We start from the raw sequence: 16,658 nt of genomic DNA, 5'->3' as shown, positions 1-16,658 counted from the left end.
TCTAAATGTTCCCTCAGCACTGGGAAATTAAACAAAAACTTGCAATTTTCTAATTGGGCCTAATGCAATAAATTATAGACACTGCACGTAATGTGACGGTGGTGAGAATAAGCCCAAAGAGTCTTCGCAAAGATCACTGAACTGACTGCCAGGAGGCCACGATTCTCATCCAACCTTTGCTATTAACTGGGTGACCCTGGATAAATCATGATTTCTCAGACTGCAGTTCCTTCATTTGTAAATTGAGTGAGAGGATGCCTTCCAGCTCTATAATTCTAATTTAAAATCCTTGACCTCCCTGAGCCAAAAGAACTACAAAAATCCTCTACAAAATGTCAGTACCTGGAGAATCTGTAACAGACTAGATGGTCTGGTTTTCATAGCAAAAGCAACTCAGCACAACTCTAAAAAGTTATATTGGCAAGAAAAACTGGCACTCTTTCATTTCTTGATTTTTCTATATTATTTTGGTTTCATTATAGTACATTAAGCAGTAAAATATAACTTTTTTAAGTGGGAAAAGACAATTGCCTTGCATTTCATTAGGCTTTAGAAACTAATCCAAAAAGAGGAGGGGAATTCCACTCCTAAGTAAAAATTTCAATTCTTATGTAATATTTACAGACTAAAATACAGAATGTTTTAAAAATCCAAAAGCAATTTGGAGAAGACTTTTAATATAAAAAAATACCATAATAACATTTTATTAGTTATACAGTCAATAATAATATTCACTGAATCCTAAAAATATTTTTCAAATAATTAAAATTTGCAAAATATGTCTGCTGAAATTCAAATTTTGATGTTCCCTCTAATTTTTACAAGAAAATAGTATTCAGGACTCTGTCTCCTTTACTGATAAAAGACAAAGCAAAAACTAATATTCTTATATTGATACTTTGTTACTCATAATTATTTATCTTTACACATGTAAAAAGTAAGAGCCAAACATTTTAAGATTTTGTCACTTCAAATCACTGAAGTTGAGACAAACAAAAAACGGCAAACATTTTGCAAGTCCTGCTATCACATACCCTAATTTCATCCATGAGATTCTAAATGAAGCACATTTATTGATTGTCACTGACTACAAAACTATGGATAGATGTTGGACCACCGTGTAAAACAAGAAACATCAACGCCACAGTGCTTGAGAAAAGATCACTTTAATTATCTGTTGAGTGAATTAGTGAATCAAAAAATGAGGAACCAGACAGAATAAGCACCATGAAAATACCCCAAATCTCTGAAACACAAATTTGCAGAGGTACCTCAGATTAAACAAAAATTTAAATAAGTTTAAATAAGGGAAAACTTTTAAGTGAAATATTTCAAATGTGCTAAGGAAACTATTCAGAGATATTTGACAATAAATCTCAGATAAAGGAAGATTTTTTTATGATTAAAAAAGGGAAGCTTTTTTATGATAAAAATTAGGCCTTTAGAGAATACTTCACAAATTTAGTTGTTTCCATATCAGTTCTAATGTTGAGAAGTCTCTGGTTTGTATATAACATTTTTTTTTATTCTTTGGCAACTTTAAGGTTTCTCTCTTCCTTCTGTTCTAGAGAAATGTCTTATATTATTTCTTTGATAATTCTTTTCCATTTTCTCTTGTATTAATGAGTTACTGGACCGCCTGGATTATGTCTCTATTTCTTCCTCATATTTATCTTTCAACACATCTAATGAACTTATTCAGCAATCATATTTCTAAATTTTATGAGTTATTTCTAGTTCTCTAAATTTCCTTTCCTTTAATTCTTGTTTTTTAAAGATTTTATTTTTTTTCCTTTTGCTCCCAAACCCCCCCGGTAAACAGTTGTGTATTTTTAGTTGTGGGTCCTTCTAGTTGTAGCATGTGGGATGCTGCCTCAGCATGGCTTAACGAGCGGTGCCATGTCTGCGCCCAGGATTCAAACCAGCAAAACCCTGGGCCGCCAAAGCAGAGCGTGCAAACTTAACCACTTGGCCACAGGGCCGGCCCCCTAATTCTTGTTTTTAAAAAAGATGCTGTTTTCTATGCAAAATCTTCTCATATTTTCAAAGATAATAATTACAGTTTGTTTCCTAAGCTTTCTACTGCTGTCTCTATAGTTTTTGTCTCCTTAGAGTTCTTTGTTTCTCTTTACTTTCTCTCTGCTTTCATATTGGAGGCATTCCCGAATATCCGGTGATCCTTGGCTGACTATTCCTATTTAACTGTAAATATAAGTAAAGCAAGATGGCAGCTCTGTCTGCGGAGTTGAGCTTGTTGAAGGTGAGCTTCACCAAAGAGCAAGTAGACAGCAGACTTCTCTGTGGGGGAACCACTACAGGTCTTTCTCTGGGACCATTCAGTTTCTAGAGAGAATCCTCCAACATCCTATTTGGGACTTAGCAGATTGATCCTGGTGCTCTAAGAGAAGCACAGACTTTCATTTAACTCCATTCTCCACTCTTCTGGTGTCCCTGAGCCTAGCTTCTCTGTAGTTTCAACCTCTCCAGAGAATAAACCTTCCATCTTCTAGGGCATGGGAAAAGTAGTTATCTGGCTGGGGTGAGATAAAGACCTGAGTGTCCAACTGGTCCTTTCACAGACTTGCAGCTGAACATCTGTTTCCAGCCCCAGGCCTTACCTCCTCCTTCAGCCTAACCGGACATCTCTAATCACAGAGCCTTCTAAGGTTCTGCAAGGCAAAACTTCCTGTCCCTGGTACTCTCCTCTGTAGAAGGTCTTAGGTTTTTGCGTTCCTCTACTAAGTCAGTCTCATACTTTCTGCGTTCATATTCATGGATTAGAGTTACTGATGTCACCTACTTTTTATCAAAGAGTTGGAAGTTTTGCTTCTTATTCCTTTGTTTTGGATGGATGTTTTAATAGGACAAGGCAGAAAGTTCTTTATTTGCCATCTTAAAATCAGAAGTTACAGTCTCTAAATTATTCCACCTCTCATTTGTAACGGTTTGAACTCACTACAGTTTTGGTCTGTGGAGCACACATCCCCATCTCCCTTCTTCTAATTCCTTTGGAGAAAGCCTCCCTCACTCCATGAGGCCCCAGTGGGGCTTTCAATCGCTGGCCATGCCCCTCTACTGCAGCATAGGAAAATACACCTGAGGCTGGCCCACCAGAGTATCCCATTCCCTGGGCCACAGTGATTACTCCTTACATGTGGGGTTAGTCAATCCACATCTTCTCTGAGGCAGAAAGATGGATGTTGGGCCTGAAAAGTTCTCTTTCTGTTGGAATTACTAAACTAGGAAGATGAGAGTCTCAAGCTGCTGGTGGTCACGTTACCGATCACATGCCTATCTGAAGGATGATGAATAAAGAAACCAGCAGAGCTGAAAAAGAGTCCAGATGAGATCATTTGAGTTCCTGGCTGCACCATGCCTGAAGCCAGATGCACCTCTGGAAACCATAATTACGTAAACAATGAAGTTCCTTTTATTTTCATAAGCTGGCTTGAGCTGGCTTTCTTTCACTTGCAACCAAAGAAGTCCTGATGAATTCATCATTTAATCAAAATGTTCTAAATTGCAAATACCTGAACTATAAACCACCACTTCTTTGCCAAAAATTAAATAGCCTAACTTCTTTTATTAAAATAAAATCACAAATCATAAATAGCATACATGTATGTACCTTCTACCATTTAGGTAAGATACTTTGATTTTATTTAAATATTCTCATGTTTTCAGGGTAACAGTACCTTTGAGAATGAGGCATATAGATTCTGCAGTACTACAAACCAATGGCCACTAACCTACAGAACAATTTTCTTCCACATACTTCAAAAAGTCTTGTCATTTCTTTAAACCTTTTCTATCAGAGTTCCCAGTTTTTAATAAAACTCCAATTGTGTAGTTATGTTACATAAAGGCTATGTGGGGAAATGAAATAACATATCTCAAAATATTTGCTCTCTTAGGAGGAAAAGTACGACTTAAATTCAAAGAATTCGTCAGCCTCAATCTCTGACCCAGAAACTAGAAACCAGGATAATTTCAACCCAAGGATTTATGGGAAGGAGGTAGATGGTAACAACATGCTTCCAAGGAGACAGGCAGGAATGTTAAGAAGTCACGTGTTCCTTGGACGCCCTCACTGGAGTGACTTCCCCACTATTATCTACAGGCCACTGTGCTCGCCAACCCAACAGCCAATGTCTCAGCTTCTGGGACTGAAGTTCTCACGTGGGTCTTTATCAGTCTCACATGCATCTAGAGGCTAGGCAGGTAATCTAAAAGAGTGAGGAGGCTAAACATTTTTAATGTATTACAATTATTTTGTTTGCATTAAAAACTAAATCTTATTAAAATTCCAGTCTCTGTCCTTTTTATTGTTTCAAGGTTTGTTTTTTATGCATCATTTCTAGCTACTATTCCTAGTTTGTCCATGGTTTGTGCCATAATGCTATCTTAAATGATAATTTTTTGGCACTGATAGTCCTGTATGCACAGAAATTGTGTACGAGCAAGAGCTAATAACAATAATGATAATAATACTTCACTTTACTGAGCATTTAGTATGGGCTAGGCTCTGTTTGAAGTGCTTTATGTATATTTCCTCATTTCATCCTTACTTCAACCCTAGGTGGCGGGTACCATTATCCTCGTTTTATAGATGAGGGTGTGGAGGCACTGAGGGGGGAAACAGCTTGTTCAAGATCACACAGCAAATAAGCTGAAAATAAGAATCCAGGCACTCTGTCTCAAGGATCCCTGCTCTTAAACTATTACTCTGCACTCCACAAAGAAATACACCATCTGTTGTGAGTTGAGTTGTGTCCCTCAAAATGTTATGTTGAAGGCCTAACTTCACCTGTGAAGTCACCTGTGAATGTGACCTTACTTGGAAATAGGGTCTTTGTAGATGTAATCAGGTTAAAATGAAATTATACTGGATTAGGGTGGGCCATAGTGTAATATGCTGTCCTTATAAGAAGAGGAAAATCTGGACACAGAGGGAAGACAGTCACGAAAAGATGGGGTCAGAGAGTGGAGCTATGCTGCCACAAACCAAGGACACCTGGGGCTACAGGAAGCCTCGGATCCTCCCCTAGAGGCCTCTGAGGAAGCAGGGCCCTGCCAACGCCTTGATTTCAGACTCCTAGCCCACAGAAGAGAGAGAGAATAAACCCTGTCATTGAAAGTTCCCAGGTTTGTGGTACTTTGTTACAATAGCCCTAGGAAACAAACACACTGTCTTTCACTCACACTATCAAGCTGTGATTTCCAATTTTCAGAGAGATCAGTATAAGTAACATTTAACTTCTCTCTTAATTCTATTTAAAGAAAATCAACTGCCAGGGGTGGGGCTGTGCCTGAAAGGCAAAGCCACCCATCTAACAGGTAATTTCTATTCCGCTCTAGCTCATTACTGCCACATGCAAAGGCAGGACCAAAGTTGCCAGATCTTACAGGTTTTAAGAGAATCCAGAAATCTGGATTTGTACATTAAATTAGCTAACAACAAATCAAATTAGTAACTAGTTAAAATAACACTAATTAATAACTAATTTATGTTTAAAACAAACATTGTGCAAGCCAAATGTGACATGGACTAGCCACAATCTCTGTTTTGTGTGTTTGCTTTGCTTTCTACGTCTATTTTTCCTTTCACATTACTTGACCAGCCCTAACCAGAGACCTCATCCGCCAGATCTAAAAGCAGGCACAGCGCAGGCACTAGGAGCCATGTGGAAGTTAGCACCTTAGGATGAGGGAACCCTCTGTGGATGTACTGAGTGCGGCAGATGCAGGGGAGTACCACACATTTATGAATCCAAGGCTGAACAAGGTACATTCTTCTGGATCCACATCTGAAGTCTAACACTGTTCCTTTATTTTGTCAGCTGAGCTTCCTAAGGAATTTGTCTTCATCAGTCCAATGTATAAGAGATGTAGAGCTTTAACTGGGTAAAGGTTTTGGATAAGCTTAAGACATGACGTTGGTACTTCTCAGACTCAGGGCCACTTCATTCATAGCACCATCCTTATTGTTTAATGAGTTCCCTAAATCGTTTATCTCTTATATGTATATGTGAAAGAAGCATAGTGAATTACAATAGCTCACAAGTGACTTTCAGTGTTCACCATCCTCTAACTATAAAACTTGTCCAGAAACATGGAAACATTTTTGAAAAGCAGTTTTACAAAATGTGACTTTATTACTCAGGCTTATTCAAAAACCTCAAAAATATAAAGAATTGTTCTGAGAATGTTGACATCAACTCTAGTCCAGTAAGTCTCTATTGCAACTTAGCAGCATTAGAATCTTCTGAGTACTCACGAGCTATGAACATTTCTTCAGTATCTACCAGAGTTCAGACCTATTTGACACAGTATAGAAACTGATGATTGCTCTGGTAAGTGAAAGGAGGTACCTGATATGTTGCCAGGACTCTCTCTGCTACACTGAGATATTAAGTTCTGTGATGCAGTTTGGCACACCATGGCAATTAAGACTTGAAAAATTGATCAACATTATTTGTGGAATGTTTACAGAGCAACATTAAGGAAGTGAAATAACACAAAATCTGTCCAAATCATCTCATTTAATGCTTTGCGAGGTTTTTTGTTTGTTTTGTGATGGAATTAAAAATCTCTCAATCTTTCATTGGTTTTTATACCAATAAAATCAAACAGAAATTTCCTAGCTCATTATGCTCAAAATAATCCCAAATGGTCAGTAGAGCAGGTTTTATCCCTGTACGACAGATGAGGAAACTGAAGCTGAGAATGTTAAATAACTTATTCAAGGTTGTTAGTGACAGAGGTAAAGCTTGTACTCAAACCTCCTGATTCTGAGTTCACTGATCATTCCCAACAAATTAAGACTTATAAGACCAGGCTGTTTTAGACAGTTGGACAGCCAGACCGGGGATCAAAACCTAAGTTCTTTTGCTGACTGGACTTCTGACCTCAGATAAATTTTTTAAGCCTCCCTAAATCCCAATTTCCTCATTTATAAAACGGAGCTGGAATGACAAAATTCATAGAAAGAACATGGCCCAGGGTAAGCACTCAGCAAATGTCAGTTCTCTCCTCCTCCCCTCCAGCAGATCACCCACTGTCTGGTTAAACATTGGGATGATTAGTGAAGGCCTTAGTAGTCAAAGAAAAGTAACTCAAGGCACGTGTAGATATTGATAATACAAAAATAAATTCATTGTCACAGGCAAAGAAGACCATAACAGAAATTGTTGTCATGCACGTACTATTATAGAGTAGCCAAGAGAGTACTGTTTTTGTTTTTGTTTGTGAGGAAGCTAACATCTGTTACCAACCTTTCTCTTTTTGCTTGAGGAAGACTGGCCTTGAGCTAACATCTGTGCCAATCTTCCTCCAGTTTGCATGTGGGACACTGACACAGCATGGCTTGATGAGCAGTGTGTAGGTCCAGACCAGGGATCTTAACTTGCAAACTCTGGGCCACCAAAGTGGAGCACACCAACTTAAACACTATGTCACCAGGCTGCCCTGAAAGTAGTTCTTTCGAAAAATCCATGACGTTGAGTCTTTTTTTAAAGAGACAGGTCACATCAAAACTTCCTGCCTTGAGCTTATTCTCTGCCATCTAATAAACAAGGCTCATTGTTTCCAAACATAAAATACTCAAAATACACCAAAAAGGTATGAAATGTTTCCAAACTATAGTGAGGCTGAGACTCCTGAGTGTGGGTACCTTAGCAGCTGTCATGTCCCACATCGGCCAGGAGTGAGAGTCACCAGGATCATCCAGCTTGTCAGTGTGACAAGAGAACTTAACTTCTGACTCCTTTACATCCACTCTGCTGGCTCACTTGGGTGAGGGTGGGGTGGGGGAGCTCATGGACCAACACTAGCAAGGGATCGGCCTGAACGGGAGGTGAGGGGCTGCACTCACTGCGGATGTGGGTAAGAGAGAAGCATAAGCTCAGAGGAAGCACAGATGCTGTTGTCAGGAGGCATGCATAGGACCGCTACCAGAAAAATTAAGCAATTATCAAATTTGATGCTAAAAATATTTAAATGAACAGCATGATTTAGAATATGTCTTCAAATTTCAACTTAATGCTCAAGAATTGTGTGCCAAGAACTATGGTATATATGTGACTCCAGCTCTTGGCACAACCCTGCAGAACTGGGGCTGTTATTGCATATGTGGGTGGTTATTAAATGCTTTATAATGATTATGTTAAAGGTCATATTCCTCATACATATAACTTCACTTATTATTATGAGTTAGATGTGTACATGAGTAGACAATGGTCTCCTTCCATTAAATGCAAACTGGCTGAAATTACTGTTTAAGTTGCCAGGTTGTAAGAGAAAAGAGATCAAATTAATGAGGGTGAAGTTGTATAATCAGTTTATAAAACAAATCATGTCGAGGTCAAGGCTGACATCATCAACTCCCACACATCTAAGTAAACTTAAAAATGTGACTCTTCTCTTTTTTCCCCACCACCTCTGCTCTAAATCAAGCTGTTTCTTATTTCTCTTCTATTCACATGCAGTTGATGAATTATTTATCTTGGCAAACACCAATTTGATCATGTCACCCATCTCAGAAACCTGTGAGAGCTTCCCACTGCTTGAGGGACAGAGGCCCAAGTCCCCAGCAAGGCATTCACGGCTCTCCGAAATCTGGCCCACCCTTCTAATTCAGTGGTTCTCAACCACTAGCGGAGCTTTAAAAGATAAACAGGCTTATGTCTCATGCTCCAGAAATTCTATTTATTAGTTCTGGGGTAAGATCCAGGGACTTTTATTTTTAAAAATATCTATGGATGACTCTTGTTCACTGCCAGGGTTCAACCACTGGTGTAATTTTCCCACCTATTATTTCACCCAACATGAACTAAACTTTCTGTTCCAGCCAGTAACGCTTTTGCTTTTGTTTGTGTGTTTCTAGTCCTCTGTTCATGCTGTTAATCCAACCTGGCATATCATTTCCTCTCCTGGCTCTTTATGTAAATCTTCACCATTCCTCTAAGACTATGTGAAATCCCACCACTATCTGTACCACCAGGGTGAATCACAATGATATTGCCATTCTGATAATCCTAAGAGCATTTGTTACCTTCACGAAGTATATTATGGCAATTAATAACGTATTGTTTGCACTGTGTTACTTTCATACTTCCCTCTCTATATTTCAGGCTCCTGGAGGGAAAGCAAACGTTTCATAATATCTTTGGTTCTCATTCCTCAGCCTTGGCATTTACGACAGTACTAAGCATGAAGTAGACATTCACTAATGTGCTCAAAGCTTACGATGACTGAACAAATTAAATTCCCTAAAATTTATCAACTGTTTTTCTTATAGCCAGACAACATAAACTGTCAACCTCCAGGGTTGTTTATGCATACACTGACATGTTTTGCATGGGAAGCATTACTATGCCCATGTAGAAATGAGAGTCACTTAGTCAGAAAAACTGAGGTGATGTCAAATATAGGATTGATACCTATAGAAGTGTTTTTCCTATGTATAGAAGTATTTTCCATGTTTACATATTCAATTCTCATAAGTTGACAGAATAACAAAGTTGTAATAGTAAAACAGTTCCTAATCTGTCAATACCTGACTTAAAAATGACCCACCTTGGGGGCGGGCTCCGAGACCAAGTGGTTAAAGTCCCACAGGCTCCCTCCGGTGCCCCAAGGTTCACGGGCTGAGACCTTGGGTGTGGACCTATTCTCCACTCATCAGCCATGATGTGGAGGCATCCCAAGTACAAAGTGGAGGAAAACTAGCACAGATGTTAGCTCAGAGCTAATTTTCTTCAAGCAAAAAAGAAAAAAAAGAGGACTGGCAATGGATGTTAGCTCAGGGTGAATCTTCCTCACACACACAAAAAATCATTAGAAGAGCACATGTCCCCTTGACATAATTTAGAACACATGAGTATAAGTAACCTAAAAGTAAATGCCTCTTAGGCAAATATTGAACACTAAAAAGCTACTGGTGTGAGAGTGTCCACTATATTAGCCACTGCCAGAACCCCAGCTCAGGCCCTCCTATGGCTCATGCTGCCCAGAAAGTTACTGTTCTGCTTCTAGGGCATGGGAGATATGCTTCCATATCCACAGCTAGAATTTCTCTACAAAACAGTGGTATCCATGGTGGCCGCCTGTAGTTACAGCAGCAATGGGACTTATGAGTTAAACGGTCTTGGGAGGGCTGGCGGAGAACCTAACCACTATTTACAACATTGCTTTTGTGGAAAAATGCTTTCTGCATTCCAAACAACAGAATTAGACATGAACTGTTGGAATACAGTTTATTTCTTAGGGAACTGACTGTATCTTATTAATTACACTATGGTCAGCACTTTCCTAGGATAAGATGGCATCATGGAGGTCTGCCAGGAGTGCATAACAGGAATGAGTAGTTGCCATGCATATGGACTGTATGTGGCTATAAGGATGAAAGACAGAGGAGATGATGAGAGAAAGATCCAGGCACATTCTTAATTTATTAAACAAATATTTACTGAGCATTATTAAAGCCTATGCTGAATGCTGTGCGAGACAAAAATAAGTCAGCCAAGATCTTTGATTTTATAGTCCTTACAACCTAGGATGGGAGATAAGACAGACATACACACAAGTAACAAAGCTGCATGGTAAAATGTGCTATAATAGTAATAAAAATAAAATATTAGTTGAAGCCAGGAGAGAGAGGGAGAGCTAGTGCTTCTCGCTGGAGCTTCTAGGGAGAGGTTCACAGAGGAGTCTGCACCTGGGCTGAGCCTTGAGGGCTTGCACAAGGTTTCAACAGGCAGAGGAAACAGCAAGTGGGGAGCAGGGGACATCATAGAAAAATATCAAGAAAAACAGTACAAGTCAAGACACAGAGATGTGAAGAACACTGAGAGTTCAGAGAATAGGAAAGAGTCCAGTTGGCTAAAGTAGGGGGTACTTTTAGGAGCTTGGGAGAGGGCTTTGAATGCTAGGCAAAGGAGCATAGATTCCATCCAACAGTGAATGGAGAGCCATTAAAGAGCTTTAAAATTCTTGAAGTGGTTCTACATGCAGATCTATCTGGCAGCAGAATACAGGATGGAAGAATAATAGTTGAAGTTGGTTGAGATGACGTTCAAAACTAGGTTTTTAAATAAATAAACATTTCTCTTTTTTCTTTTTTGAGGACGATTAGCCCTGAGCTAACTGCTGCCAATCCTCCTCTTTTTGCTGAGGAAGACTGGCCCTGAGCTAACATCCATGCCCATCTTCCTCTACTTTATATATGGGATGTCTACCACAGCACAGCTTTTGCCAAGCGGTGCCATGTCCACACCCGGGATCCGAACTGGCGAAGCCCGGGCCACCGAGAAGCAGAACGTGTGCACTTAACCTCTGCGCCACCGGGCCGGCCCTAAACAGTTAAACATTTAGGGTTCAAGTGCTAGTTAATTACTGAGTATCTCCCTTTAATGACTGAGAACATATAAATCATTTAGAATAGTCATACAAAGACTTAAAAAACTGAAAAAAAAGAACATTAGCTACAATGGAAAAACTATTTTAAAAACATTAAGCGTAGCACATAGTCGGGACTTGATAGAAAATAAAGGATGATTTTGAGGTGTTAGTCTCACTTTAAAAATATCACATTTAAACATTATATTTTTGACAAGCAGATGAAAATTTCATAACAAATCATCGTTCCACTATTTTCCAAGAGCAGTGATTCAATACACAAGGTGACCATAAGATATCCTGAGAAATCTGAGAGCTGACAAAGCATCAAAGGCAGTGCACTTAATTCTTTACATTTTAAATCGATCTTGAGCTGATGCTAAGATGGATACGCGCAGACTTACTTGAAGTGATCTGACTTAGTAAATGTCTTCTAAACTTCAGATTTTCAGTACTGGATGAGACATGGCATTCATCTTTATCTGAAAACAAATGTAACAGAAGTAGTCAAGTTGAAAGAATTGATAAGTAGCTTATAGAAGCCGATTACATGATTATACATTAAAAGACCATAAAAGAGTTATACGAAGTCCTATAAAATTGACATTACTTCTACTATGTATAATTTAAGAACCTAAGATAAAAATTTCAAGCCATGCTCAAAGATTTCCAAAATAGGAGATATAATACATCCCCTTCATATATTTAGACGTCAATCTCCTAAAATTCTGGAGAACATAGTATATTTAAGCCTGACTTACACTGAATTAAAATTTAGCCAATAATCAAGCCCTATTCACTACTACATCATGGAGAACAGGGAGAGATGAAGTTGAATAAGAGAGAGTTCCTGTACTCAAGGAACCCACAAACCCCAGGAGAGACAGACAAACATGAATAACTCCATATCAGTGCTGATATGGTAAGTGGTACAAGGTGCTACGGGATTTTGCAAAGGGTTAATTACTACAGGGAAAATATGGGAAGGCTCTGTGTTATGGACAGAATTAAGTCTCCCCCAAAATTCATGTGTTGAAGCCCTAATCCCAGTACCTCAGAATGTGACTGTATTTGGAGATAAGGCCCTGAAAGAGGTGATTAAGTTAAAATGAGGCCGCTAGGGTGGGCCTTAACTTAATATGCCTGGTGTCCTAATATGAAGAGATTAGGACACACAGAGAGACACCAGAGATGTGTGCACGCCATGGAAAGACACAGTGGAAAGTGAGAACACAACAAGAAAGCGCACATCTGCAAGCCAAGGAGAGAAGTCTCAGAAGAAATCAAACCTGCTGACACTTGTTCTTGGACTTCTGCCTTCCAAAACTGTGAGCAAATAAATTTATGTTGTTTAAGCCCCCTAGTCTGTGGTGTTTTGTTATGCAATCCTAGCGAAGTAACATACTCTGTAGAGGCGAAATTTAAATAGAGTTGTAAAGGAGATACAATTTTAACAATCAGATAAAGGTAAGGTTTAGAAATAAACAACATTCCAGGAAGAAACAAAAATGACTTTCTTTTAGGCATAGAGGCCACAATGTACAGTGCGAGCTCAGAACTAGTCAATACACTTCCATAATAAGAGTATAGTTTGCGGAGAAGGAAGTGAAGAGGTGAAGCAGGAAGCCGGGGAGGCAGGGAGGGAAGCAAGGAGGAGAGGAGGAAGAGGGACCAGGAGACTGACAGACCAACAGACAGAGAAGGACTGCGATCTGGAGTTGAGGTCATACTGTAAAAGGGGTTGAATACTACATTCAATATATAGGGTTTTATTTTACATATAAAAGGAGCCATCAAGGGTTTTCAGCAGAATACCTTTCAAATCTGTATCTTGGAAAAATGACTCTGGTTTTGCAGTATGCATTACTGTGAGAAGACTCAGAAGGCAATGAGACCTGTTTCGTTACTGAAATAGTCAAGATAGGAAGAAACCAGGGCAAATGCAATGGAAATAAAAAGTGGAAACTTCAATGAAGATGTGCTTGAAAATGAGAACCAGAATAACCACCCCATCAGTTACACGAGACTGAGAAATGGAACAATTACCATCATTCAGTTATAGTTACAGTGGCAGAATGTCTCGGGCCTCAGCAGACCTTGCTCTTCAATCACAATCATGTGTTGTTTGCATCAACTGTTACTTCAGTAAGTCAATCAATCCAAAGAGTCACCTCACTTCTGATATCTGACCCTAGAACTTCAGAGCCCTGCCTATACCCAACAAAAACCCTAAACTCATTTCCTCCACAGAGGCACCATGTCAGAGTCATCTGTGTGCCCTCTCTTGCTGCAGCAAGTCAACAGAACAGTTTGCTTATCTCCTAACGTTATTTATTTGAGAAGGTGGCTTTCGACAAAATATTGATGTCCATCAATGGAGTCAAGGAAGAAGAGCAACAGGAGGGAATACCCTGTTCTGCCTTTTCAGGAGGGAGGACTAAGAAGAACTTAACAGTTACTGGTGACCCTAGAAAGCAATTTCAGGAAGGCAATGACAGAGAACAAAAACTCCCAGCAACTGAGAGATCAAAGAACAAGGAGAAGAAGTGGAAGTAACTAGTAAATGTTACTCTTTTAAGAAGCCTGGCATTGTATAAAAGTGAAGCTGAATCTTTAACAAGATTTTTTGTTATTTCTATTGTTTCATTTTTAATGCTAGTAAAAGGAAGACATAAGAGTGATAAATAATGGAGCAAATTCAAGAGAAGATGGGGACAAGAACTCTGTTATGCCATGTTAACATGTTAAGCCATGTTAAAGAGAGAAACAGTTCTTTCTCTACATTTAGAAATGAAGGAAAGGTTGAGTGACGAATATAAATAAAAATTGTGTGTAAGGGGGTCAAGTTGAGGGAGTTAAGGTCCAATGGCAAGACCATCTATTCAAATAGAGAGGGAGAAGGAGGGAGGGAAGGAAAGAGAGAGGAGAAGACAGTATTTGAATGAATACCTAAAGAAGAGAAAAAACATTGCTGGAGAAGAGGAGAAAGGAAAAGAGAGGCAGCTTTCAGTATTTGAGATCATGCAATGATTCTGGCTAATAGAACTGAGCAAGTTAAAAAATAATGACTTCTGAGTATCAGAAACTCAAAAACATGAATAAGGAGAAAAAGATCATAAGCACGTAGTGTGGCATGGAGAGGACAGTCTCAAGTCTGATACCGACATGACTGAGGAAGCCGGCATGGTGTCCTGGAAGTCAACCAATAACATGAATTGGAAAGGGGAGATGACAGACTAAGATTTGGAAGAGAAGGAACTGATGAATAAAGGTGACACATGGATCACTGACTGACAGTGAAGAGCAAAAGAACACAGCAACCTTCCTTTAAAATCCAGAGTTAACAAAATTCAATACGTTTTCTTGAGATGGCTGTGAGAAAAGTGGCACTGTCTACGAAAACCAGGTTTACATATCTAGGGAGGAGAATGAAGAAGAGTTCTGGGAAAATACCAAAGTTATAAAAACTGTTTCAAAATAGAGCAGGATGTCCAGATGACATGAGGAAGTGGAGGTAGGTCAGCAGTGAAACTGTGGGTTCCACCTGAACTGGGTAGGTAGGGCTCCTTGGAAAAGGAGAGCACAATAAAAGCAGGGCTTCACCTGGGTTGGTAATTAACAAAACAGCATTCTTTCTCTTTCTCTCTGCCTTATCTGTTTAGTAAGATAGGGCAAAAGGCCAGCCACATATGTCACCACTCTCTCACTCTCTCTTAACTTGTTCCCCCAAACGCAAATACATTCTCCTCTCTTCCATACAGTAAACTCAACAGAGCCAGTTAAGTCAATCCAATTTGAATTGGTAGGAAGACCAGACCCAATTTCCCCATAAATAAAGTTGACATTTTTATTCTGAGTTATGTCTACTTCTCAAACGGTTCAGATGTTGTAAGAAGAAAAACGTGGTTTAATTAATTGGTCCTCTCAAACTCCAACAAAAGATGTGAATAAATGGAAATCAATCTGAAGGAAACTATATGGAAAGTGGATTGAGTGTAGAACTTGTCAGCCTCAGTGAAGTTTTAAATTTCCTAGAAACATTCAAAGACCTAATACTGAGACCCAATTCAGTTGAAGACTACTATTAGAGGTGAGGAGATTTCTAATTATGGATTCAACGCTTTTAAAAGATTAAGCACTACTCAAAATTGTTACTTCTTTTTGTGTCACTATGGTAAGCTGTATTTTTCAAGGAATTTGTCCATTTCATATAAGCTGTCAAACGTATTGACATAAAGTTGTTCGTAATATTTTCTTATCCTTTAGATATTTCCTGGATCTACAGTAATGTTTCCTTTTCATTCTTATATCACTAATTTGAGCTTTCTCTTTTTTTCTTATTAGGGATTTATCAACTTTACTAATCATATCAAAGAAACAACTTTTGACTTTGTTATTTTCTCTATTTTATGTCATCTTCGTTTATCATCAGTTTGCTTCCAGTTTATTTGAATTTAATTTGCACTTCTTTTTGTAGCTTTTTGAGATGAAAGATTAGATCACTGATTTTCAAGCTTGCTAAGCATACGCATTTAAAGCTATACAGTTCTCTCTAAACACTACTTTAATTGTGTGTCGTAAGTTTTGACACTGATTCAATTCAAAATATTTTGTCATTTTTGTTGTATTTCTATGACCCATGGGTTATTTAGAAGTGTGTTGCTTATTTTCCAAGCAAATTGAGGATTTTTTAATCTTTCTGTTATTTATTTCTAATTTAATTCCACTGTGGAATATATAGTGTATGATTTCAATCCTTTGAAATCTGTTGAGACTTGCTTTTTGGCTCGGCACATATTCTATTCTCACATAAGTTCCACGTACACTTGAAAAGATGTGCATTCTGCAGTCGTTGGGAATAATGTTCTATAAATAGCAATAGGTCAAGTTGGTTAAAAGTATTAGTTAAATATTCTATAACCTTACAGGTTTTTAAAACTCTGCTTGCTACATTAGTGGTTGAAAGAAGATTGTTAAATTCTCCAACTGTGATGTTGATTTGTCTACTTCTCCTTTGTGTCAATTTTACCTTTATATATTTTGAAGTTATATTGTTAGGAACATATAAATTTAGAACTATTTCGTCTTATTATTGAATTAACCCTTTTATCATTATAAAATGCTCCCTTTATCACTCATAATACTTCTTGCATTAAAGCCTACTTTATCTGATATGAATATATCAGATTTTAGTGTTTGCACAGCATACCTTTTCTTTTCTCCCCATATCCTTTTACGAATGTATGTTTTGTGCAAACTAT

General features: G+C 38.5%; 1 protein-coding gene across 19 annotated transcripts in view; it reads right to left on the bottom strand.

The window, feature by feature from the left end:
- Positions 1 to 16,658, bottom strand: part of ZNF438 (zinc finger protein 438) — a 185,993-nt gene that overhangs the window by 89,768 nt on the left and 79,567 nt on the right. For 18 of the 19 annotated variants that reach the window (XM_070601763.1, XM_070601758.1, XM_070601761.1 and 15 more), the window contains one exon: positions 11,802 to 11,879. The exons of the other annotated variant lie outside the window; for it this stretch is intronic. Coding sequence is in view for 4 of the 18 variants with exons in the window: in XM_070601758.1 (XP_070457859.1) it covers positions 11,802 to 11,879 (78 nt within the window). In the remaining 14 variants the exon portion in view is untranslated. The remainder of the gene's footprint in view (positions 1 to 11,801; positions 11,880 to 16,658) is intronic. 19 annotated transcript variants of the gene reach the window in all.

Source organism: Equus przewalskii, chromosome 30, assembly GCF_037783145.1.
Source record: "Equus przewalskii isolate Varuska chromosome 30, EquPr2, whole genome shotgun sequence".
Taxonomy (NCBI): Eukaryota; Metazoa; Chordata; class Mammalia; order Perissodactyla; family Equidae; genus Equus; species Equus przewalskii.
Note: the sequence above shows the minus strand (reverse complement) of the source record. Positions and strands in the feature narration are given on the sequence as shown.